The sequence below is a fragment of the Struthio camelus genome, chromosome 1, assembly GCF_040807025.1.
Source record: "Struthio camelus isolate bStrCam1 chromosome 1, bStrCam1.hap1, whole genome shotgun sequence".
NCBI lineage: Eukaryota > Metazoa > Chordata > Aves > Struthioniformes > Struthionidae > Struthio > Struthio camelus.
Genome location: NC_090942.1, coordinates 159,357,519 through 159,383,621, shown reverse-complemented (window position 1 = coordinate 159,383,621; position 26,103 = coordinate 159,357,519). Strand labels below are relative to the sequence as shown.

Below are 26,103 nucleotides of genomic sequence, written 5' to 3'. Positions count from 1 at the left end.
AATAAGTAGTACAGGTCAGTCAGAATATTTTCATGAAATGCTAAATCAGCATCAAGTAGTTGCACGGGACAGATACTCTGTGTTGCTGTCAGTCTGCTTCTGTTCACCTATAGACACTGCTGTAGTTGTTTCAGAAGTCTGCAGTGTTTCTGGAGAAATCGTCCTTGTCAGTTTGGAGATATTATTATAAAACTTTTTCCACTTAAAAAGAATGTAAAAACAGAGAATAAGCCTTCAATAAAGGGAATTCCCAGAAGTCTCTCTAGAGATTTTAAGTTCTTCTTGCAGTCCTAGAACCGCAGAAGGAAAATGAAGAATCTGATTCCCAGTCCTTACCAGGCATGAAGAGAAACATTATATTTCATTATTGACCTACAGGTGTTTAATATATTAGTTTTGATAGAACTTTCTCTAAATATTCTAAATATTTTTGATCTTCAAGACATTAATGTACAGTATTAGCATACCAGAGCCCTTTCTTGGAAAAAGTGTATTTATGATTTAATAGAAAAGTATAAGACAGAAATGAGAGATGATTAAATCAGAAAAATGAGGAAAAGCAAAGTAAAGTGTATGCTTAATTCGCAATAGAGTTTTTTAAGTTACTGTTTAAACAGTACTATTTATTTTGGCTTAAAATGAAAGTGGTTATGCTACACTGAAATACGAATTACTTTATACTTAATATGATAAAGTATTTGATTACTTTGCAAGTAATGTAATATGTAAGAGATTCTTAACTCTTTTTTCCCCCTGAGTAGGAAAACTTTGAGTACTCATAAATTATGTGTCAGTTTATTCATTTGTCATTTAGTGATCTTAACTGTCTTGGAGGTAAATGTTCTTTTTTGTTTTGAATGTCTTATTTTAAGAGTCAATTTCTTTTAGGCAATTTTAAAATTAAGTAAATTATAAAGATCACATGAAAAAAATTCCCAGGAGGAGTTTCCACACTAACATTAGATGAATAAAACACTAGCGTCTATATTTCCCTTACTACTTTCAATTGTGTCAGCAAAATTACATTTTGTCCAAGTGACATATCATCCTATTATGTTCTTGGAAGTAATTTGCTAGCAGCAGAAACGGCCACTGAGTGTATTCTGACCTCATCAGTATTACCGATAGCCTGATCTGAGCCAACTGCTGCCTTCAAGCTTTCTTAGGAACTACTTGTGCCACATAGTACAAGTCCGTCCTAACCCCTTGGCCTGAGAGATCCTGGTAGGATGGATCATTCACTTGGACCTCAGAACGCTCACAAGCTCTCAATCTTTCAATGTTGACCTCTGTCTTTGGTTCCTATTACTATCTTTTTTTCCCTCTACAATATTTTCTTCTACCCCTCCATCCGCCTGTCAGGATTTACTTATGATCTCTGATCTTGCAAACTCTTCATTTTCTTTCTGAGGTTTTTTTACATCCAAATGGGTTTTAAGGCTTTAATTCAAATTTGATTTTCTCCAGTTTCCCTCGGTTGACACTTTTCTTTCCTTCTCCTCTCTTTCTTTCTTTTCTGGATACTTCACCTGATATTGTCTTCTGACCTTCATGTCTTACTTGTCTGGTATTTCTTTTCCAGTCTCCTACCTCGCAGGTTATTTTCTCCACCATTTCTGTTCCTGTTGCTGTTGTTCATATTTCTCAATTCACACACAGGGACACGTCCATATTGTTTCTTTCAGTACCTATACCTATTTGTAGAATTTTTCAAATAACGGAATTACAGGTCCATAGTATAGAGATCCCTTGAGATTAAACCAGAATAATGTTTTCTCCACTAAGGGTCTCTTAGATGCATTTTATATTTTCTGTACATTTCCTTTCCTGTGATGCAGTCGTTTTCATCTTCTCACAAGTGCAGAGAACTGTGAGATTTGTACAGTTTTTGGAAATGTAGCTTTGTTCCACCCTTTCTGAGAGCTGAATGACAGTTTTTCTCTTTAAAGTCCAGATCCTGACAAGTACTTGCGTAAGTGCTTAGTGTTACTTGCGTGAATACTAGACCACTCACGTACCTCACATTAAGGCCGCACATAAGCTATGCTAATCTGTGGGTTTATTCAGCATTTTCCACTGTGCAAGGTCAGTAGTTTACCTGAGACAAAAGAGGAATCTTAAACTGTGTAAAGAAAAGCTAACCAATGAAGCAGAGAGAGTAAGCTTTTAAGAATAACGTTTCGGCCCTTGTAAAAGATCAGTGCCCTGTAAATTTGTTTGTCTTTATAATGTTTTTGCAGACATGTACACGGCAAAAAGACACATTTTACAATAGTTTCAGGGCTTTTTTCTACATTTCATTAATGCACTGTGAAAATGTGTGTCATTGTGTAAAATATCATTAGATTATAGTTCTCTGTCTTTTGTAGGTAGCTATTTTGAAAGTACTGCCAGAAACACACAGCACTCCCACAAATTGCCTTTTTTAAACTAAAGAACAGCTTTACAGATTCCCTTGACACCTATTAAGTATGAGCTAATACTGCCTCCATGCCACCTACACACCATCTCAGCATCCATTCCGTAGTTTTGAATGTCTGTACTTCTACATCCTACACCTTTTCTGTACAAAAAAAAAAAAAAAAAAAAAAAAAGAGGGAGAGAGAGAGAGAGAGAAGAAGAAGAAAGAAAGAAAGAACAGCTCCCTCCCATCCTTTCTCCCTCCTCTCAGGAAAAAAAAAGGAGGCCTGTAGCGGTAATTGAAGCTTTGGTAGTCATCAATGACAATTTTACTTAATCTTTAAAAAATCTGTCATTTTGAAAAATAACATTTAAAACCCTAATGCTTTTCTAATTAAAATAACTATGACTGTAATTCACAGATGGTTTACTTTTACAGAAGTCTGAATGACATTAAAATTTCAGACTCAGATGAGAGCACTTTGTAGTCCAGAAAGTACTGAAAAGTGAGTGCTTTCGTGGGAGAACATTTTAACCTTTTTTTTCCCCTAGGCAAGCAGGAAACATTCTGTGGTTAGAGAAAAGATCAGAATGAAGACAGGTGGCAACCTCAAAAACTGGTTTGATAACAAGCACATAATTGAAATATGAAATCCCAACATTTTTCAGCTTTCTTACTTTCGCTGAACACCAGATCTGTACAGCGGGCAGGGAGACTAGGCTGTTCCCGGCCAGCTTCAGAGGATAACAGATATAGTTCAAAGTTTAAGTAATACAGATCTCCAGCAATACTGATGTAATCAAATGTCTTATAACAACTTCTTCTAGACCTGCCTCTCTCTAGAGCAGTGCTCTCAATAGACCTGGCATACGATGTAAAATCTGTAAATAGCTTTTATCCAAATGTAAATTTGAATGTGTGTTGACTGGACTTCTATCCTTTCTTCATTCAGTTATAAGCCTCACAAGGCTTCTACTAATGAAGTTCTCAGTATAAGTGATACAGCAGTAAGTCCATTTATGCTGCCACTAGGGTGTAGGACAGGAGAAAAAAGAACTAAAGCTTTGGATGTTGCTTAGCTGGCTTTGTGAATCTACAATGCCAGATGGCAAACACTTGTAGCTAAGCTGACTGTAAGCTTGAGTAGTCTTCTTAAAAGTGATTTTGTGACAAAACACTGCCAAATAAGTTAGAATTCAATGTTTAGTTAAGTTACATATTTGAAATATAGCATAGATATGGTCGATCTGTTAATTATGGGACGAACTGAGAATGGGGTTGTTAATTTTGCTGTAAGCATTGCTGGTAATCAGGGTTTTTTTAAGGTTTTGAAATGTAATTTTTCATCCCTTCTGATTACTTTTTCTAATTTTCCTGTTGCCAAAGTATTGTCAAACCTTGGTCTTGTAGAGAGGAATATTTAGAGACTTCCAGTGAGAAAGCAAGAGGAAAAAGAAGCATTTTGAGGAATGGGGGAAAATAAATAGAAATGAGAAGTGGATGGTTGAGCGTAAGCCTCAGAGAGAGGGAGGAAAAGGCTGGAATGTGATATAGAGGAAAAGAGTGAAGTATCTGTATTTGATCCTTGGTCTTCTGAGAGCTACTCTGATAAAAATACTAATTATGACAATTACCTGATATTTTAATTACAATTAACCATGTGAACAACAATTCAATTACTACTTACAGAAGAATTATGGGTGTAAGATAATGTGAGCAAGGATGTTCTAGTAGCCAAAGCTAGTAATAAGGGAAGTTCAGTGTATGTTAGGATGGATGGGAAAAAATTATTGTTTCACAAGCATTTATTACGGAATTGTCAGGGTTTAGGACAGAAGGGTGTGGTGGAAGGAGTCAGGATGGAGTTCTGATATCCTAGAAAAAAGTCAAAGCTGTTAAAAAGAAAAAGCAATACTTGAATTTTTGAATGAAAGAAAGAGAACTGAAAATTGATGTGGTTTGCTGGGAAAGCAAGAAGAGTTTGCTTGATCATGACTCTGGATTAGAGATCTGAAAGAGAAGCAAATTTAAACCAAAGAAAGTCATTGACCTCACTTTCATAGAATTTATTGATGAAACAAGGAGTAAAAGAAGTGAGGACAAAAGGAAAGATTTCTAAGCAAATTTAACAAGTCCTGGGAAAGCAGCAAATATTCCAGAACAGGTGATGGATGAACAAGGAAGTCAGAGAGTTAAGGAAACCAGGAATATGAGGAATTTTGAAAGGAGAGGAAGAAAAGTAAAAACTGTTTGAAATCAGCAGTCAAGAAAATGAGGATGAGAGGATATCCCTGAGAGCAGAGTATGAAAGTATAGGTAGAGATCTCAGTGAGATTACTTCGAATTAATATGAAGTTAAAAAGTAGGTGGCAACACCCATTTTACCAGGGTAGTTATCATTGCAGAAACAGTGTTCTAGAACAGAAAGGTAATTTTGTTCTGGAATAATTACTTCTGTTTGTAAATGGGAGGATTATTGCAAATTAGATGGTCTGCATAGAGAAGATATTCTGGAAGAGCTAAGTTATACCAGTATTACTGTAGTAGCACAGTGTTTTCTGAAATAGCTGTGCCAGGCGTTTTCTGCCTTGTAGAGAAAGCCTATTCCCTATTTATGGGTTTCTACAACGGCAAGACTAGTACAACGTGATTTTTACCACCTTGCCTTTACACACCTTGCTATAACACAAAAAGACATTTTTTGTTAGGGAAGGAGATACTAACAGAAAAAGAACTCTGAAAACATTGTAATTTTGCCATTAGCATTCATCTAATTTTAACTATAAAACTAACACTTGCACCATGATTGTCTGTTAGTTCAAACTTTGGAATGAAACACTTTCAAATGTGATTCAAAAGTTTTCCTCTACAGTAGGAAGAAGGGAAGCTGAGGGACAAAAGAGTGCCCCAGCCAGTTCTGAGTTTGGTCAGTCGAGTTTAAAGATGGTTTATATGTCCCGTTTTTCTATAGTTCATCACTACCAGTGAAATATATCTGACTACAGTGTTTCGATTAAAAGCAATTAGTTGAAAAGGTGTGCAAATCTTCCTGCTAATACCTGTCTCACAGATCTATACTGAAAAAAAAAAAAAACAGAGCAGGCTGGTGCAGTGAGAAGAAAATGAGCCTGTGAGCTGTAAGCAAGCAGGACTTGGAATAAATCTGTACATTTTCAGCCAGACTTCTATTAGTTAATCAGTATGCCTGTTAGCCATTGAAAATGAATAACAAGACAGAAGCCATAATCTTCAGTGAAAAGCACAGCTGTCCAGTGCTGATCTTTCCTATTGCTAAAGAATGAAGGAAAGTTTCTTCTACAGAATTCCTGAGAAGAGAATATAAGAAAAACTATGACTTATTCACTGGTCCAATTTTTCATTAAGATTTGTTGGGGTTTTTTAAGGCTATTAGAAAGGAACGCCTTTGAAAATTGTACATAAAAGAACTTTAAGGGTTGTGTCAGCGTGTTCAGAAATTATCAAAAGGAAGCTATTTTCATTTGGCCTAACTAGCTAAATTTTTCCTGTAAAAGGGGAAGAATATTAGCTGCTGTGTTTATTAAGACCCTCAAAGAAATAGGTGAGTTAAACCATGCAACTCCTCAGCACCAGAATAAGATTATACACTCAGTCAATACCTAGGAGTATATTTTTCACAAATAGGTCACTATCTCTGACCTTTCAGGCTTGATCCTAAGGGGAGAGCTGCAGAATAGTTTTAATAGGCAAGTTTGGGATTAGGATTCATAATTTTACTGGACTCTTTTTACGTTCTCACTCATGGCACGTTTTCTCCTGTCCTCCAACTTCGGCTAAATTCTTCCTGTTCCACAGATGGCAGCTGTCTGTTATTCTTTTTCTGCTCTATATAGGCTTATGTCTTATCACTGTTCTCCTTGCCTCCATCCCCCTGTTATATAAATGGCAAACCTTATTTTCTATTACATTGACTAGCACATTAGCATAGGTACATTACATTCAGGATACTTTTTTTCCAACCTGCATTTAGTTGAATTCTGTGGTATCTGTTTTGGATTTGGACCTGAGTGGGAAACTGTGTGCCTGAGAGCTTGTTTGTCTTTCCAGATTTATCTTTTATTAAACCGAGTGATACTACCTCTCTGAACAAGTATTGGCATTGTACTATCCTTAAATTGCAAATCTTGTCTCAATCCTTAGCTGGATTTTATATGTACTGTCATTATTTACCTGTCATCATTTTGGCCTTTTTTCTTGATGGTGAAGGTTTACCCATGTTGTTTGTATTCTAGATAGGAGTTCGAAAAGTGTTTCTTAAATACTGGCAAGCTGACCATCTCAACGATTTGTGCCTTCAGCTTCAGAAGAAAATTATAACCTGCCAAAAAGGTAACAATTACAGAACAAATATTCCTGAGCTATAGCTTTGTACACTGAGCACAAGAACATTACATAGCAAAGAATTTTTTCCCCTTGAATAGTTGTTTTTTATGTTTAGGCATTTTTGTTTCCATTTATGTCAGTGTTTTTCCTAAGGTCACAATGACATTTTTGGCATATTTTTTAAAGGAGATATCCGCTGCCACCTGGTTTCCTGTCACTTTTGTTCCTTTTCCTATCAAAATCTTAAATAACTGCTAAAAATTTGAATATTACCTTGCATGAAGAAGCTTCCTTCAAACAATACATTATGTATATAATTGGCTGAGGTCTTCAACAATTCCCATTAGCATCCTTTAAAGGAAATTAGAAAGGCAAACACTTATCTTTTTTTTTCAGTCATATACACAATATTGTAGATATAAAACTATATAAACTAATTTTCATTTTAATTATCTGTTCTTCACTGAGAGGATATGGTGAAAAATGGAGGAAACCAAGAGAAAATTTGAAACAAACAAAACCAGAGTCATAGCAGTTCAGGAATCAATGTTGAGGGTGACAGATAACACAGACAGATAACAGCTCAGTCAGGTTCTTAAACACCTGCCTTTTTTTAATGTGCGTGGCTGCGTTGCAGTCACACTTTTAGAAAAGCAATAGTGCTTTATCCTCTTTCCCTTCATATACTGACTTACCAAAGAAAGGAAATATTTACCTTTCTGAAAATGTAAAGCATTCTGAGATACATCCTTGCTTGACAGAGCTGAAAGAATGGACATCTGCCAAACCCTGCCTGAACAATGAAGATAATAGGTTTTCTTGGCTCCTTACATTTTTTTTCTTCTTTTTGTTTTTGGTCCTCCTTATTTAGGCTAAGCTGAAAAGCGGTTTTCCCCAAACCTATGCTTTCAAAACTTTTATCGTATCTATGGCTCATCTGCATGGTCTTTACAGTCTGGGAAAACTGAGAGAGTAAGGAATGTGCATGAGTACGGAGTAGGCAGACATCTGTTTCGCTACACTGGCTCATGAAATAAACTGCTCTTCACAAGCAGGTATAGTTGTAAACTGCCAGTAAACTGGCTCTTTAGCATGTCAAAGAGCCCTGGGAAGTTGTGAGTAGGGTAGCGTACCTGTGCATTGTTCTTATGTACTCATGGAACTGGGTTCATAGTCTGTGACACTGTGGTGATGATGCTTACTGAGTACTGGTGTCAGTCCTGCTGCCTATCCACCTTTTCCTCTCCTCCCCCTTTGCTTCCAAAGAGCTTTGGAAGCTAAATCTCTCTTCATAGTATGTTGATTAATAGCAAAATTAGTCAATAATTTCTGTATGAAGTGTAAAATGTAGTATCATGTACCCATGTAAGTATCCCATATAAGGATAACTCAGAGGGAAAACAGACCTTACTCAAAATTCTTCTGAGCCACAGAGGGCATTTTTACCTCAGTCTTTCCAGCAGTCTTTTCAGCATTACTGTAAATTTGGGGGAAAATAAAACAAAATGATTCAGATAAGTCTTTTCTCTTATCCTGAAGGTTAACTGATGCAAAGGAAGACGTTAAATTAAAGCAAAATTGCGTGCAGAAACAATTTTATTTAAACAAAGGATCAAGAGTTTTCAGGGACTTGGTCATAATTTTTTCACAGGTATAAAATCCACTTATGGAAAATTTTTATCATATCAGATCAGTGAGAAAGTGTTTGTACCTGTGGGAAAGTCCATCCTTCTGAAGTTCTCTCATCAGAGCTCAGCCAGACTAGGAATTAACTTTTAATACATTGAATACACAACGGTTAATGTATTTGTCACAGAAGGCAGAAACACAGCCTACTTTAATTTCTACTATGTTCATGTTTATCCCCAGATGAACAGTAAAGAATTAGATGTTTCTCTGCCTGAAGGGTGCTAACTTCAATCATTTTAATTTGCATTAAGTGAGAATTATTTTAGATCTACATAAATGAGGAACAAATGTAGAAAACAAACTACTTGTAGTGCTGGTATAGCAGTAGATGCAACTGAGCAGTAAAGGTCTAGGAGATAAGAGTTTCATTTCAGAGCAGCTTTTGAGGTTATGAAATTGGTTTTTGTTCTGTGTTGACCTGAAAACAAAATCTTTGAAATGCTCTTACAAAAAAAGAATTGTGATGAAATGTCCATTTTGAATCCAAATCTGAGCTACCTGAGCTACTCAGTTCATGAAAATGTGTGCAAAGAAAAGAGGGAGTGTCTGTCTTCCAACCCTTCCTGACAAAACTTGGTTGAATGTTTCTTCAAAACATCTCAGCTGTGATGAAAGTGCATAGTTTAGAGTAGCTGTACTGTCTCTAAATGTTACAGCAAGCTCTAATGGATCATTTTACCAGACCGTTCTAGCAGGCTACCCTGCATTGCTCATGCCTGCTAACAATCCTGCTGGAGGATCAACCTCTGGATTTTCTTCTCCTAACTTATCTTAGTGGTGTACTGACCACTTACCTTTCTTTCTGGTCAAGGCAAAAAATGCACACAGGTGCACACATACATACACTTGTAAAAATGCACTGGAAATTTGAAAGACAGGCTTTTTCCCAGGTCACCCAGGATTTGATGCTTAACCATCAAATATCCTATCTGCTCTGTAGCAGATAGTTTTAAAGAAAATACGAGAGGTGAAGGAACAATTCTAGATTATTATGCGCTTTCAAATTTTTCATACTTATGAGCAGTGAACTCTGCTAATGTTCTATACAGGTGTTCATTACCTTCTTAACAGTAACATTATGAATTCAGACTCAGGAATGTGTATATCTAATGTGAATTCTCATAAAATTGTCACTAGAAAACTGCTATTAATTTCCTTTCAACTGAACTGGGTAAGTGCATTGATATTTCCGATGTTTAAGAAGTCAGTTTTTATTATAAAATGTGACTAAAGGGATTGAAAATGGCATATCTGGTAATGATTATAAAAATGTAAACCTTCCCATTTTCCTATTATAAATAATCTCAAAATAGATGAACCTGTATGTTTCCAAACCATTGAATTTTGGACACAAGGACTGTTAGTATTTTAACATTACCCTTTTTTGTATTTCAGCTGTCAGGCACTGAGCATCTCTAAAAAACTCTTATTTTAAATATATAAACATGGACAGAGGGGGTGATAGAAAATGCCTTACATTGCCCTCTGCTTTAGCTGTTTATTTTATTCAATAACATTTTACATTCATAGAAGTTGAGGCACTGAACATCAACAGTATTTCTGGTGCCAGTTAGTTAATTCCAAAATATGTTTTTCTCTGTGAAGTACACAGCAGTTATTCTAGATCTGAAAAGAAATCGTACCTGTGGAACTTTAAAAAAAAAGAAAAAGAAACAAGTAAAGCATGTTCTAGTTAGTATCTCACTTCCAAGCCAGAGCTTATACTCAGAGAACACCAATACCACTTATTGCAAGTAGAATGATTAATTTGGGGTCATATTCATCACGGCCCACAGAAGTCCCCATACCTTGTGTTTCTGATTATCTGGGTACTTCTGAAAATTCAGGGGATTAGATGGAATTTAGATTGGATGGCATTTGTTGTAAGGTTTATACATAGAGAGGAAAGTAACATACAAATCTATAATAGGATATATACCAAAATCTTCTCCCAACATGAGAGGGCTGACAGAGTGTGAAAAATAGGGCTATTAGATACATAAAGCTGATGCAATGTTGATGAAAGTTTTAACCTGAAAAATGCAGACTTGGTGTGACAGAAACATTTCAGAAATTTGCATTAAACTCACCTAATTGTTTTGGTTGAAAGGAAATGGGGAAATTAAGTCCTTAATATGATGTGTCATTGAAAAGTGTTGTGTTGGTTTTGTGTTTTTTTTTTTTCTTTTTAATACAATGAAATATTTAAAATATTGTTTTAAATTGACTACAACCAAAAAATTTTTTGATTCTTACTGCATTCAGTCGAAAAATCGGTTGCTCAAGGTTTTATGTGGAGACATATGAACTTTGCAGTGTATGTGTATACTTTCACATTCTGCAGCATATGTACAGGTTTCCAATTGCAATCTAAAAAAAAAAAAATCAGTGAAACAAAACATTTTGAATTGTGTTAGTTCGAATTTATGAATGAATTTACCGTCATACTTCACTCTAAGCACTGCCAATAGGAAACAGAAAGAGTTTCATTTTCATGTGGCATGTATATGCAGTCACATTGCTTTCGTTCTTCATATAGGGTACTGACTGAACTTGATTTACGCAGTTTTGCAGCAGAACACACAATAGTATTGAGTTATTCACTAATGAATTAGTTGTCTTTCATTGGTCTATAATTTTTTCTTCTATTATGGTAGTTGTAAGAGGATTTCTAGCCCGTCAGCGTTTGCTACAGAAGATGAGCATCAAACAGCAAGAGGTCACCTCAGTCAAAAGCTTCCTGCAGAATGCAGAGGATATGGGACTGAAAACATATGATGCCTTGGTCATTCAAAATGCATCTGACATTGCTCGGGAAAACGACCGACTCCGCAGTGAAATGAATGCTGCTTATCACAGGGAAAAGTTAGAGGCTAGAAACATACCAGAAGAAGTCTCTAAAAGGTAAGAAGAGGAAGCATATTCAGTGCTGTGGAGTGAAGAATTAAAACACTTCTCCAGTTTTAATGCATTTCTTCCCGGCTTAGAAAGTCATAGAAATGCATGAAGAGTTGCAAGTGAATTCTCAAGTATATGCTTACCTCAAATCAGTGTTAGACATTGTTCTGTTTGTATATCAGGTAATGAATTCTAGAAACTTAAAGACACCTGATATACCTGATTCAAGAGATGCTGTGTTTTGCAGGAACTTATTCAAGTCTGTGAGCATTTATTTTTTATATATATTTTTTTTAATTCTACGATAAATAGATTATAGTGGGACTTTCACCAAACCAACCGAACAAAGCAAAAATTCGTCTAACTTCCAACATTGGGAAATTGCCGAGATAATGAAGAACAGCTAGGAAGGCATTAAAATGCAATGAAGTCCAAACAAAGAAATCCTGATTATGTATTGAACTAGGGAGATTGTCAAGAGGATCCTTTCCTCTCATTTAAAAACACAGCAAAGTTTTTTGTTCCACTCAGAGTTTAGCTCCCACCACAGTTTTCAGGAATACCTCTTGTACAAATCCAGCAAATACTGCGGAGTCCCTTGCTAGGAGTGGAGTCTCTCTTATTTTTATTCATAGACGGCTGAAGGGGCCTATGCAGTACTTATAGCAGCTACTTATTGTGTGTGTCTATAACTTGCTGGACATACAAATGTTTATTTTTCCGTAGGAACGTAATTCTCATCGGGAACAACTCCCTTTGCTTTCATTGCTTTTGTCAGTAATTTTTATTAAAGTGAAAATGGCAGTGCATCTGCTTAATTAGCTCCAAATATCCCAGTGATTACATATTGGAGGAAATGCTTTTGTATGAAAGACTGTAATTAAACATTACAGTGAAAACAAATTATCCATGAGCACCAAGCTTTCATCTTTAGCTATTTCGTTTACTGCATGGGCAGCTGGCTATATCCTGTCATTGAATTCCAGCTCTACTGGAAATGCAGAGATACGTTTTAAAAATGCAGAGATGCAATTTAAAAAAAACAAATGCTGATGGACTTGTGTGTAAAATGATGGTGTGGACATCTTCTACCTAATACGCTGCTACTCTAAATTAAAAAAATTTTCAGCATCTTGATTTTGGAGGATTAAAACATTAGATGGATATTTTTATTTTTGAAAAATCAGTTTGTTGGAAGCAAGTAATTAAGTGTTGTTTCTCAATACATATACGAAATAGCGAAAGCCACAGGCAAAAAATAATGTGGTAAGTGAAACATTCTACAAGTGTGATTGAAATGATAGCTAATTATAATGTCATAGTTAATATCAATAAAATAATAACTAATAATTAAGCTTAAAGAGGAAGTGTATAGGTATCTAGGTGGAGCAGTCCAGACAGCCAGAGTAACTAGTTAAAAGGTCATCTAATATTTTAAATATTTGGATTATCTAAATAGAATTTGTAATCGTCTTTTTAGAAAATAATGATAAAGGCTCAGCATTCACTGCCTCAGTAACTTTCTATTAAAATGGATTTCCCAGAAATTATCATTCAGATTGAAAACCCAGCTTTTGATTGTGTGTAACAATCAAAGTGTGAACAATGCATTCAGTGAATGTCTGATCAACAATATGAAACTGCTTAAGGAAAGCTGCATTTGTGTGAGAAAGGGCCAGTGTCCTGATTTATCATAAATCAGGAAATGGAAGAAAGCTAGCAGCTTGATCTGGATTTGTTTGTCAGAAGATTACTACACACATCCCCTAGGCACAGCAGGGGAGTTGTGAAATTGTTTACCAAAAAGCTGTTGTTATGTTTGCATGAACAGGTTCATTGTTATCATTTGAATAATGCATCTGGGCCTCTTTTCTGTGCTTTCAGAGCTGAAGACAAGGGTGGGAAGGTCCCTGAGGACAGCTTTGTCGGCTGTCGAACGCCCAAGCACTTTCATTCCAGCTCTGTCCCTGTCCCCATGGTGGTGGACGGCTTGGTACATTCTGCGACTGGATCATCCATCAGATCCCCCTCCCTGCATTCTGTGTTCAGCATGGATGATGGCAATAGCCTGCCATCACCAAGGAAACAGCCTCCTCCCAAGCCGAAGAGGGACCCCAACACACGACTGAGCGCCTCGTATGAGGCCGTTAGCGCTTGCTTGTCGGCAGCTTCTAAAGAAACCACGAATGAAGGTTAGGCATAAAGGGAGAAACCGTCACAAATGCTACTTTAGGTTATTGATTCATACTTTTTGCTTTGATCCTTTTAAAAGCAGTCAAGCGCCTTTGAAAAGCCCCGCTTCCTTAAAATATTTTCAGTGGCAGTAAATAAAAGTAGTCAATTTGTCATTTGTTCACAAATCAGCAAATAACTACTCATGTGTTCTAATTGCCTAGTTTGTCAACAGCCATAACAGATTTGTAGAATTCCCCCTAGAGACAAATGATCTTTGTCAACTTCAGCTATTTTACCCTGTCGACTGTTTTATTTCACCTTTTAAACTGTACGTTAGAATACCTTGGATAGGTAAAAACAGAATGCTTGAATGTTGAATTTTAGCAAGTTAAACATTAAACTTTCTCCTACTTTTTTTCTATGTTAACATGAATAACTTGTGCATTCAGTAATTTATGTTTGTGCCATAACTTTGTTGCCGTGATTTTTTTCTCAGTTAGAATAGAAGTGCTATGAAAGTCCCAACGTGTCTCAATTCATGGTGAAGCATGAAGTCCAGTTTTGAGTTAAATTGTTCTGTCCTCCTTCACCCTTGAAATGAATGAATAGAAGATGAATAAGAGGGATGTATTCCACTTTATTGCAATAAGTCTGAGTAGTCATGGTAGTCATGTTTTGTGTAAAGGGTCCTTCCTCTAAGTTTGTCAGGGAAGATAAACCCTTCAGTTTGGGTCTAAAGCTATGTACAACCTTTCCCTAGTCTTGAATTCAATGGCTGGAGACCTCTGCAGCTCCCTCTTGCATAATAATTACTGTTCTCATATCCAGTTTAGATGCAAGTCAACTTTTCCTAACCTCTTCCCTATTCATTCAAACTCCTTGTAGAGAGAGAAGCATTGTGTCCAGTATGGTACTTTCAAACTAGTTCAGTGTGGTTTTAGGAGCTCTGTCGCTTAGTCTGTCTGTGCCCAGAGCTGCAAAAAGGTGATTGACTTGACCAAAAAGCTCTAGAAGAGCTTTCTGAAAGAAGGGCAATTTGTATTTGCACAAATGGCTTTAACACTAATATTTATATACACTCACAAAGTAACTTTGGAATTCTCAAATATTTGAAAGGATAGGACCAGTTTCTCTGCTGTACTCGTTTTCCAGGACTTATGACATTTTCCTGAGACTTCGTCCAAGGCGAACTCTGATTTGTGCCATCTGGTTTTGATCCTAAAAGACCTGTCACCTATTGATGATAGCTATCTATTCCCTCTACCGCTTCCTTGCCTGGAGGTTGTGAAGAGATATCTAGTTTTGTTAGCTGTATACTCAGTTCAGGAATTCCCCTTAGGCTATGGGATTCCCTAACTTTATAGATTATTTCCACATGGCAGTACAAAGGAAACAGAGATAGGTATAGTATCTGTCTATGATAGGGTTTTATAGATATTTACATAAAAGGAGGATATTTCAGTTACCAGCGATAACATATATACCAAAGTAGCACCATGCGGAAACTCCTGGTTACATGCCCCTGTGTCTTCTCCCTTGGGGCATCTCTGTTTATTATAGACCTTGCAGTGAACACTTGAATTCAAAAATAAGTCCTGAGGTGTTGTGTCTCACCTTTTAGTGACTGTAGTGACAGGCAAATCAGATGGCATGCCAGGTGGCAAAGGGTTGTGGTTTGGAAGCTGAAAAAGTTCTGCGTTTTATTCCCTGTAATATGTATGCTTTTGATTGGATACCTGTTTTCATGACTACTGCTCATTGTAAAAATATAGGCAAGATTGGAAGGCTTCAGTACTGTACCTGTGCAAGAGAAAACAGACTTTGCTCTGTTAATAATACATACCTTTTTCACTTTCCTAGTACTGACCCGTCCAAGGCCACACAGTGATGACTATAGTACAATGAAAAAAATTCCTCCCAGGAAACCAAAACGAAGTCCCAACACAAAACTTAGTGGCTCTTACGAAGAAATACCTGGCCAAAAGCCTGGGGAAGTGAAACAAGCAAGCACAGTAACTAAACCAGGTGTCTATGACACTGTGACTGTACAGAGAACAGCTTCTGCTGATGGGCCGCAGCATAGCACATCATTGACTCTTTGTATGTCACAGGAAGAGGAGGAAAATGAGCCTGTCTATATTGAAATGGTAGGGAATGCAATGAGGAGCAGTTCTGCTGAAGCAGAAAGCCCAGAACAAGGAGAAGCTGTATATGAAGAAATGAAGTATTTTCTACCAGAAGAAGGAAGCAATGGTAATGGAGTAATTCCAGTAGTGACTGGATCTCCTCCACTGTTGTTTGAAAGCAAAAAAAAAGTTAATATTGAACTGGATGGAAACAGTCAAGCAGCTTTCAACTATAAAGACTCGTGTGACATTCCAGCCCCTTTCCCAAACCTGCTCCCCCATAGGCCACCACTTCTTGTATTTCCTCCAACCCCTGTCACGTGTTCACCTGCTTCTGATGAATCACCTCTAACGCCGCTAGAAGTCAAAAAGCTTCCTGTCTTGGAAACCAACCTAAAATACCCTGTGCAGTCCGAAGGCTCGAGTCCATTATCACCGCAGTACTCTAAAAACCAGAAAGGGGAGAATGAAAGACCAGCATCTCCTGGCTTGGTTGTGTTCAACGTTTCCAGCAAAGTGACTCCTCCTTCAACACCCCCTCCTCCACTCCCACCACCCCCTCCTCCTGTGCCACCTCCTATTTCCTACCGGGCTTCCACACATTTTGCATTTCCTCCAGAGGCTTGTGCTAGTTTTCTGATTAATACAGGGAAAACAGGAACAAACTCAGATCTGTCAAAAGTACCTCAGCGACCAAATCCTGCTCAACTTGGATGCTCATCTTCTCCGTTCTCCAAACTGCCTTACTCCCCAAAGGTGGCAAGAGCAGATCACAGGAAATCAAACTCTAATTCATCATCTTCATTTCCATATAGCCCTACAAACTCAAGGTCATTGACCAGTCCCCTCGATGAGTTAACCAGCTTGTTCAACTCAGGACGGAGTGTGCTACGAAAATCTGCAGCAGGAAGAAAGATCAGGGAGCCAGAAGGTAAGACCGATCTCTATGCTTCTGTATAGTGTATTCCTTATGCACCAGTCTTACATTAGAAGCTGGTAGAGTCAGTAAAAATACAAAACAAATCTGTGGGGGTTTTTTAAGATCTGTTGTAGTCATAAGAAACAAATAAGGAAAATGCATTATGTATGAAAAGTATAGGTTTCAAGTTTTCTCTGAGATGTCAACATTTCTGTTAGCAATATATTTGTATGACCCACATTTAAATGGAATTTTTTCACATACCAGCAGTCTCAATAAAATAAGCATGCATGTTATATCATGCAAAAATTAGTTTATGGTAACACCCTTGAATGAAATATATTTTAAAATTTCCGTTGGCTAGCTGTCTGGAAGATAGCATATACTTTATATTTAAGGTTTCATTATTTAATTTCCATGAAAGTATGAATTTGATAATGCTGCCATATTTCTTCTCCTAAATGAACCTGAGCCAAAGTATGTGCCACAAACTCTATTTATTTCCCTGTGCTATCCTTTTATTCTAACTCTTCCTATTGTTCGCATATACTTATGTACATACACACAAATTACTTGGAATCCTGGCTTTCTGGCATCTGGAGAACATCTTTTGTGTCTGGTGCAAAAGCCAGCTGTAAAAAGAAGCAAAGCCTGCCATTTTGCTATCAGCTTTTGAGACCACAGTCCTCAGACAATATCAGTTAGTTATTTGCCTTGTGCAGATAATGGAGGGTTTAATTATATTACTATAAAGATCTATGGAGCTATCCTGATGTAAAAAGATTTGTTCAGCTGCTCTGTAAGGGTGAAAAGCTTCTGACCTAGCTTTGTCTATCTACAAGCTGGATATCTAGTCATCAAACTGTTAGTCTATGGAGAGACGTTCATTTTGAGAGCTGGATTCCTCCTACATATATCTCTCAGCTGGATATGAGGAAAGCCTAAATGATTAACCTAGTAGAGTGTTAATTTCTTGACTTTTGAAGTCAGTTAAGGATATGCCTATCCTGCATATCCATTACAACACTGACTTCAGTCTTTATGTTACTTTTCTGATCAAAAAAGCGCTCCTACTGAAAATAGTTACAGTGCACTGCATACAGAAACTTTTCCCCGTAGTAACATCTCGCAAACAACCTGACTTGTGTGCAGCATTTAGTTTACAAAAAAAATGTAGTAAATTGAACGTTCAGAGTGATACAACATCTAGATTGTTTTGTCTGCCTCTTCACTTCTATCTGTCCAGATTGCCTTAGTGACAGGCTGTGTGTAGCATATTCAAACTGGGGAATACAAAGTCCCATTTTTGAAGTATAAGACAAAACAGTAGAGAATGGGATAGATTACCTTCTTATTCATTGTCTATTTTCTTATATATGTACTGCTCATTGATTTCAGTATCATACCCTGATTTATGCAGATGTAATAGAGCAGAAGCAAGTGTTTGAACTTACTCTGGATATGTGTGTGTCTGTATGAGTGCTGCCTTGTCACTTCATCCCTAAGAACCTTGGCAGCCATTGACCCCTTTCAACCAAATATGACAAGGAGGTAATGATCTCAAAAATAGTTGAGTTTCTACAAGTTTCGTGAAAACCGGTGGCTAGGTGGAGGCAAGAGCCGTAAACTGTGAGAAAGGTTCCTACCAGCCATCAGTGAAACCACTGCAGATAGAACCTTTGTGGGTGTTCCAGACCTTGAAAAAGTATTAGTTGGACCTTTTCCTTAGATGCTGAATTCATTACCCTGTGAGTTACAAATGCAGACTTCATGAGTTCTCAATCTCAAGAGAATGCCTTGTTTGTTATTTTGAGTATATGAACTGGTGAAATTTGTAGAGGAGATGTTGCAGTGGGTTTGTGGTTTCACAAAATTAACTGATAACAGTAAACATCCGTAAATATGTTCAGGATTTTTTTATGTTGGGAATCTTGTTTTATTATATCAATAAGACATTTTATTCACAACGAAGTAACTCTCAGATTTTAAAGTCAACTCTTTGGAGGTATCTGCTCAAAGTTCGCTGAATGTACCTCATGAGTGAGTGTGGTAAGCCACTCCAACCAAATCAGCAAATTGACTTTTACCACATACTGTATGTATGTTGGTACACATGTGTAATTTTGCTTTCAGTTTGAGGTTTTCTACAAACTTGATTTGCAACTAAATGTGACCAAGTTGTAGGTTGAAGCTTGTCCATTAACAGAGCCTACCATCTAAAAACTCTAAATTTACCTTTTGCATAGAAAACATTGTACTTCTAAATATTTCATCAAGGCAGCACTAAGTATGAAAGATCAAAGTTCAAGAAAGATATACAATAAAACATAGGAATCAATATTTTATGAGCTAGGAAGCCCCTGTATAATCCTAAGTGCTGTTATATAAGAATAGTTCAATGATGAGCAGATAGACTGGAAGTAACAAAGAAATAAAGGTGAATATGTGTGGAGAGTTTCTACAGTTCACTTTGTGTATTACTTGTGTTCAGTTCATTTCTAGGGTAACAGCTGGAATAAATATTATCTTGTATTTAACTTCTAATGCAATATAATAAGATGGCAACCAGCAGAGAAGACTGTTATATAAAACTAGAAGTCCTGATGATACTTTGTGATTTTTTATCACCTTTTGCGTAACGCAAATGAAGTTCTTGGAAGGCTCCTCCCTTCCTCAAACTCTTTTGTTATTGGTAGTATTTTATTTATAGCAGACGATGTGGTAAGTTCATGAAAATTAAACACTTTGTCTAGAGTAGCCTTCTGAAATGTTGTGCAGTTTCCTTTATTTGCGTAAGTCATAACTTAACAACAACCTTAACTCAAAATAGGAAGTAAAATTGTGGGCCATTTTGTGGTCAAGGAAGGTTTTCTGTAGAAATCAATAAGTTTCTAGACCGCATCATCAGCCTTGGAGATAAAAGCATCCTGGCAAATAAAAGTGCAATACAGACAGACCCCCAGCATGCCTCCCTCTTACCTGGAGGAATAATTTCAAGGCCTGAGAACGCTGATATCCTTTTGCCTCCTGACTCCCCAGGGGAAACGATCATCTAGAATTCCAGTAGAATGGGTTTGTGGTTTTGTGATGGACTGCTGGCTTATTGTGAGCTGAAGCGAGATCACCCTGCTTTCACATAGAAAACAAAACAGTAATTAAATGGCAGCAACTTTCATTACCTATTGGCCTAGCCTGGATATATCTGACCTTTTTTTTTGTCATACAATAGTAGCATCTAGGTGTTCAAGCACTGATCAGAATCACATAGTATGCAATTTCGTGCAGAATATTGTACATGTCATAAGAGAAATTTTCTGCTCCACGGAGCTTGTAGTCTAAATAAGCAAAACAGTAACAGTTGAAAACTGAGAAGTGATTTCTCCAAGGTCAAAAAGAGGTTGTCACTGAAGCCACATCTGTATTGCTAGACAGGGGGGTTTTTTTATGCCATATCAAATGAGACCTGAATGCGGATTAGCCACAATACACACTCACACACACACACACACACACACACCCTTTTCTTCTGTTCACCCTGATTTCTGCAGGGAAACTTTAGCTTGCAGGTCAGATAGAAACCAAATGATCATGTCTAGCTTCATCTGTGCACCCCAATATCTCTAGATGGGGACCTTAGATTTGAAACCAAACTTCACAAAACCTAGTTGAATGCCTTAATCACGAAAGCACCCTCTCTAGCAGAATGTACAAATGTTTTTCACTTTTCAGTGTATAAGGCATTCCTAGAGAAGAAGAGGAAATTACATGTTTACATATTTCACATTTAATATTTGTAGAGCAAGGATGGAAATTTATTCTCCTCTGCCTGGATGAGTACTCAGACTGCTGGAGGTCATAGTGTTGTTTCTCTTGGTTTGATACAATTAATAAGCTATTCCATGCAAAATGGAATAGCTTCAACTTCAGAACAAAAGATGGAATACTTCCCACCCCATCATCCATGCTACATCCACTCACATTCACAGAGTGACTATTCATATCGATAAAGGCTATATGTATATGTATGTATACATGTATGTATGTATATAAGGGGCATATATATATATACAAGGGAACTGAGCAAATGAAACATGTTTTTTCCTTAACCTGAGAGAATTTGCTCGCAATCGGGCTACTAAGACAAAGACTGAATTCTCTGCTTCATGTTTGTTGAGAAAAGGCTGGCATAGATACTTCATAAGCCTCTGAGTCTGAGCAAAGAAAGACTTGCAAACTTGCCACCAAAATTTAGGTGCGTAAGTCCTAAGAAATAAAATTTTATTTAATTCATCAGCATATAGGCTTCAAAGTTTCCCCAGTTGTCATTACAGTTTCAATACAAGTAGATCTGTATGGGAGGTCAATACATGCTTCAGTGATCTGGTCCTTTTCAGAACAGTTCAGCAACGTACATAGTAGCAACAGAAAAGACATACAAACAGATTGATAACAAAATATCAATGCCGTTATCGAGATGCTTGCCTGATATCTTTGGCATGCATTAACTGCGTGACTCTCTTCTTCACCTACTTTCTAAGAGAGATATTTCCAAGGCAGGTAGCTTCACACATCGGTGAGTTATTCCATGACCTCCAGTTTAAGCAGTGGAAGTCAGAGGAAAAGAGTTGCAACTTACAGATGAAGATATTTAGATACACCTACTTGAGACTGAAGCTTGCCAAATACTCTTTATCAAAATTGGCTCAAACTTGGAAAATAACAGCATCTATTGTGCATGTATAGGAAGTACTATCCTGACAAAGACAGATATGCTTTGGATAGCTAGTAAATAATTTCCGTCTATCAGCAGATTAGAGTAAGCCACTATTGTGCAGCTAACATCTCAACAGTGGATTGCAAATTAAATTCCCACTGGGATTTCTGAGATGAAATCCTAGTCCCTTATCCTCTAAGCCACTCAGCTTTTCCTCTTAAGCAACTTAATAAAGATAATATTAATATCTGCCTCTCGTTATTCCTACATTATATTGATACAATATAATAGTTTTCCTTTCTTTGGGTCAGAAGCTAACAACTAACAAAACATGAGTAATATAAAAAGCTATATTGTCACCTTTTATCTTCTTTTACCTGAGAAAGCTAGAGTAATGATTACGTGAGACTTTGCACTTTCATAACATCTTTCAGGTAAGATTCTCAAAGCATTAAAACTCTAATGAATTAAGCTTCACAACCCTTCTCTGAGAGAGATTAATACCTATTTATATAATTGCCTTAATTGGCAGGGAATGAGGATGACTTTCTGTGACTAATTTTCAGATTAGATATCTAAACATAGGAAAGTCTGATTCACCATGGAATACTTACAGCTCTTGATCCGAATCTCAGTTTTCTTGCATTAGGTCAAGAAAAGTGGGAAAAAGCCAAAGCACTGCTAGTAACAGTTTAATGCTGCAGTGAGTCATAAACAAGGCCCCTACTTGCCTACCTGTAGATGCGCTATAAAGAAAATAGCAGAGGAGAAGGTAAAACTGCTGGCAATATAGTTGCAATACTGGCCAGAGAGCCCGTATACTAGGTGATTTTTTTTTTCTGAGGAAATAACTGTGGTCTTCATTACTGCAGCAGGAAAAGGGGATGGAAGAGCCAAGTGAAATGCTTCTTACACTCCATTCCCGTTCACTAAATGTTAATGAACTTTTTACCATCTGAAAGTTATCTCCTTAAGCTGTAATCTTCTCCTCATCTATAAGTCTGCCATTTTCTGGTTAATTTGTCACAAAAGGGATCTATTGTTTTAGGGTAAACACAATCCCCCAAGCATAACTCTCTATTTCTCTTACAGAATCTCTGAAAAGTGGCATATTTTCCTGCTGAAGAGATTTTTGCATTTTTATCTTGAAAAATGTTTTTCAATGTAGCATTTTCCTTCCTTGAGGTTGAGGTTGATTTCACTGTTTGCTCTTACAGCCTAAAATCATGTAGTGGGTTATTTGGTTGGTCTTCTGTTGTGACATAGTAAAGAAGCTTTGTGTATGATTACCATAAACAAATGTTTTTACCTGAAGATTGTCAGAAAAGAACAAATCAAGATTAATTTTTATTTGAGGTGAAAAATAAATGCATATTGTCCTAAACCTTTATATAGTGATATTACATTTTAAGCATTTTTAATGAAAATAAAAACAAATCTTAGCACCCCACACACAATCCCAAAGTTGTAGAGGATGAAGGAGGCTGTGCAGCTCCAAGATCACACAGGAAGTACTACTGCTCTTTTGACTGGATCTTATGCTGTAAGTATCTACAGTGGTCAGAAAAGGATCCTTGAGACCTTTAGTTCGACCCAGTGCAGGTGCTTTCATGTTCATACCTAACCACTGCTTATCAGGAAGGAAGCTGAGGAGGGATAGCTGCACAGATTGTTGTTGTTGTTGTTGTTCTCTTTTGCAAGTCCATTTCTGAGAACTTCAGGCATTCCTTTTATAAGCTAATTCCATTTTTGTTCAGACCCTCTTGGGTCTGAATTACTTTATGTCCCCTTCTTCCTGTCTGTGACAGGAGCACAATAGTCATGCTGCATGTGTTCAACTTAGTGCCTTTCAAACCCAGAGTTTTTAGTAACATTCCATCTGTAATAGTGACTTCAGTCCTTCAGGTAGCAATTTAGATTTTTCTTCTTACTATTTTTTTTTTACTGAAAATAGTAACAAGGAGAAGCTTTGACTTTTTTTTTTTTTTAATTTATTTAAATAAGTCCCCTAATAGCCACTTGCACAGTGGTCAGTTTGTCATATAGAAGGATATCTGCCAAACAACCGAAGATGTGCTTGTGTCTGCTATAAACAAACAAACAAAGCTGGTTCTAAACTTGCCAGCCCAGGTATCCAAGAGCGTCATTGTAACTGGACAAATTTCAGCCCTTCCTTGGTTACCTCAAGTTCTTGGAAGGACTTATGCGGCCCATCATGAAATTGTAAAGAACTATTTGTGTCTATCAGGATGGAGAAGCAAGAGAAGACAGCTAGACAGAGATTGAGAAAAAGATGTGGTCATACACATGAGGGTGCCCCAACCCTCATACTCTCTCCTCACAGCTGCACTGTACCAGTAAGAGTAAGAGTAGCAATTTGGGACATCCACCTTCTGCCTGGGCCCACCAGTGAATGAGAGAATAAAGAAGCCTTCAAGTTCAGGGCTGCTCTGGCTAGAGTTCTGGCCACTTTTTAAAGGAAAAACACATTACGAAGATTTTATCCCTGAAGCTCAATGTCTCTCTCTCTTTTTTTTTTTTCAGTTCTAGTTTTACTTAAGGACTGATTGCAGTATAATGATGCTGACATATTAGTAGTATATAGTAACAGTTTTTAGCCATAGGTTGACTACATTTGTGCACAGTATGGGTGCTTATCACACTGCTTCTGTGATAACCATATATTCCTGCTCTGAGGTGCATGGACATGTCATTGACCATCATTCTGTCCCTTCAGTATGAATGTAAAGACGAGCTAAAGAAGCGTCTGTGTAGTCAATTCTTTTTTGGAAAGCTGACTTCCAAAATAGACTGGAAATGTTGTCTGAGGGGTTTTCTAGAATACCTACCCCTCATTGATGGGATGGATTGCAGTACAGGTGATCCAAAAATGTTCTCTAAATTATCCCTAAAATTGACACAAACAATTCATCTGCCCAGTCCAGCCACTTGTGCTAAGACTTCTGTGTTGAAGTCAGTGCCAGACCTGGTATGATAGAGATCCTGAAAAATCTCTGTAGAACTGTTCTGTGGGAAAAGTAAATAGACCTGATGTGATGTTGTTGGCAGTATCAAATCCCTGTCTGTTTGTTTGTTTGGGGTTTTTTGTTTGTTTATTTTCACAATATTTGCAACTGTGTTTGAGGGGGAGGAAGGTTGAGACAGTGTCTCATCACATAATTCCTTCCAACAGCAGCTGAAGCCCAGCAGTAATGGCTGTTCTGTTACTGAGATACCACACACAAAAGTAAACAAACTTAAACGTCTGTCTTCAAAAAGAACTGTTACATCCACATTAGTTAGAAGAAAACAGTTTAAAAAAGGGAAGCTGTGTTTCTTACCAAATTGCCTCCTCCTTTTCCAGCACACCAGCAGTTTATTAACCACACAAACACAAGAAATAGACTCTTTGGTCAGCCATTTAAATGTATCTAACAGTAAACAGAACTATTACAGAGTAAAATCAGCTGCTTTTTCCATGTCAGCTGCTTTTTCCATGTTAGACATGAAAAGGTGGGGGACTGTAGGGGGAGAGATGCTTCTTCTAAGGGAAGAAATTGTCCTAAGCAAGGATGTCTGCCTTCTTCCCCTCTGTGGTTAGGAGTGGCCTCAGAAAGCTCAGCAGAGATCAGTTCCTCGAGAAGCTGGGGTGAAGGAAATCCCCATTCTCTGAAACATGTACACTTGCTGGTCTCTGTTGTACCTGCTGCATTAGAAAGGTGTTCCATGGGCGCAATTAAATACAGAATCACAGAATCACAGAATCGTTTAGGTTGGAAGGGACCTCTGGAGATCATCTAGTCCAACCCACCTGCTCAAGCAGGGTCACTTAGAGCACATTGCACAGGACCATGTCCAGGCGGGGTTTGAACATCTCCAGCGAAGGAGACTCCACTACCTCTCTGGGCAACCTGTGCCAGTGCTCTGTCACCCTCTCAGGAAAGAAGTTTTTCCTCATGTTCAGATGGAGCTGCCTATGTTTCAGTTTGTGCCTGTTGCCTCTTGTCCTGTCGCTGGGCACCACGGAGAAGAGGCTGGCCTCATCCTCTTGACACTCCCCCTTCAGATACTTGTACACGTTTATGAGATCGCCTCTCAGTCTTCTCTTCTCCAGGCTGAACAGGCCCAGCTCTCGCAGCCTTTCTTCAGAGGAGAGGTGCTCCAGTCCCCTCATCATCTTTGTAGCCCTCCGCTGGACTCTCTCCAGTAGTGCCATGTCTCTCTTTGCACTGGGGAGCCCAGAACTGTTAAGCAAGAGACATAGTAGTCTATATTCTTCATCAATTACAGTATTTAAGAGGGCTGCCTTCTCTACTTCGGCAGCAGTATTCTTCTCAAGTTAGGAACCACTCTATTTCAAACAATCCAAAGTCCTCCAGACAGTGAAAAGAGGCACTTGTACTATCTCCTGCACCAAATCTGAAAGTCTGCATGACCCTGAGACATCTCTAACACTATTTCTAGGAAGGAGTGAAAGGTTAGTAGCTTATAATGTAACTAACTGACACAAAACTAAATTAAGAGTGCTGTTTTCCCACCAACACAAGTCCATCAGAGAAGGAAGCAGAAGAAACCTTTCTGAACATTTTTCAGTTCCAGGTGTACACCTTCCGTAGCTGTAAAGTCACTTACAAAAGAGGGATTGAGCTGATGGCTCCTAAGGACTGGACCAGACCTTGGAGTTAATGTACTTGTTCCAGCAATTTCCTTCTCTCTACTAGCCTTCCCTTCTGAACTCTGACCGATCAGTGTCACCTTAATATTCTTCAGAGATATGTAATATTCTTCAGAGGAGTTCTTTACCTCCAACAGAGTGAGT

At 37.7% G+C, this 26,103-nt stretch overlaps 1 protein-coding gene across 7 annotated transcripts in view; it reads left to right on the top strand.

Moving 5' to 3' along the window:
• MYO16 (myosin XVI) overlaps positions 1–26,103 on the top strand; it is a 407,211-nt gene that overhangs the window by 345,018 nt on the left and 36,090 nt on the right. For all 7 annotated transcript variants that reach the window (XM_068927513.1, XM_068927524.1, XM_068927518.1 and 4 more), the window contains 4 exons: positions 6,673–6,769; positions 11,110–11,356; positions 13,235–13,542; positions 15,386–16,582. In XM_068927513.1, coding sequence (XP_068783614.1) covers positions 6,673–6,769; positions 11,110–11,356; positions 13,235–13,542; positions 15,386–16,582 — 1,849 coding nt within the window. The remainder of the gene's footprint in view (positions 1–6,672; positions 6,770–11,109; positions 11,357–13,234; positions 13,543–15,385; positions 16,583–26,103) is intronic.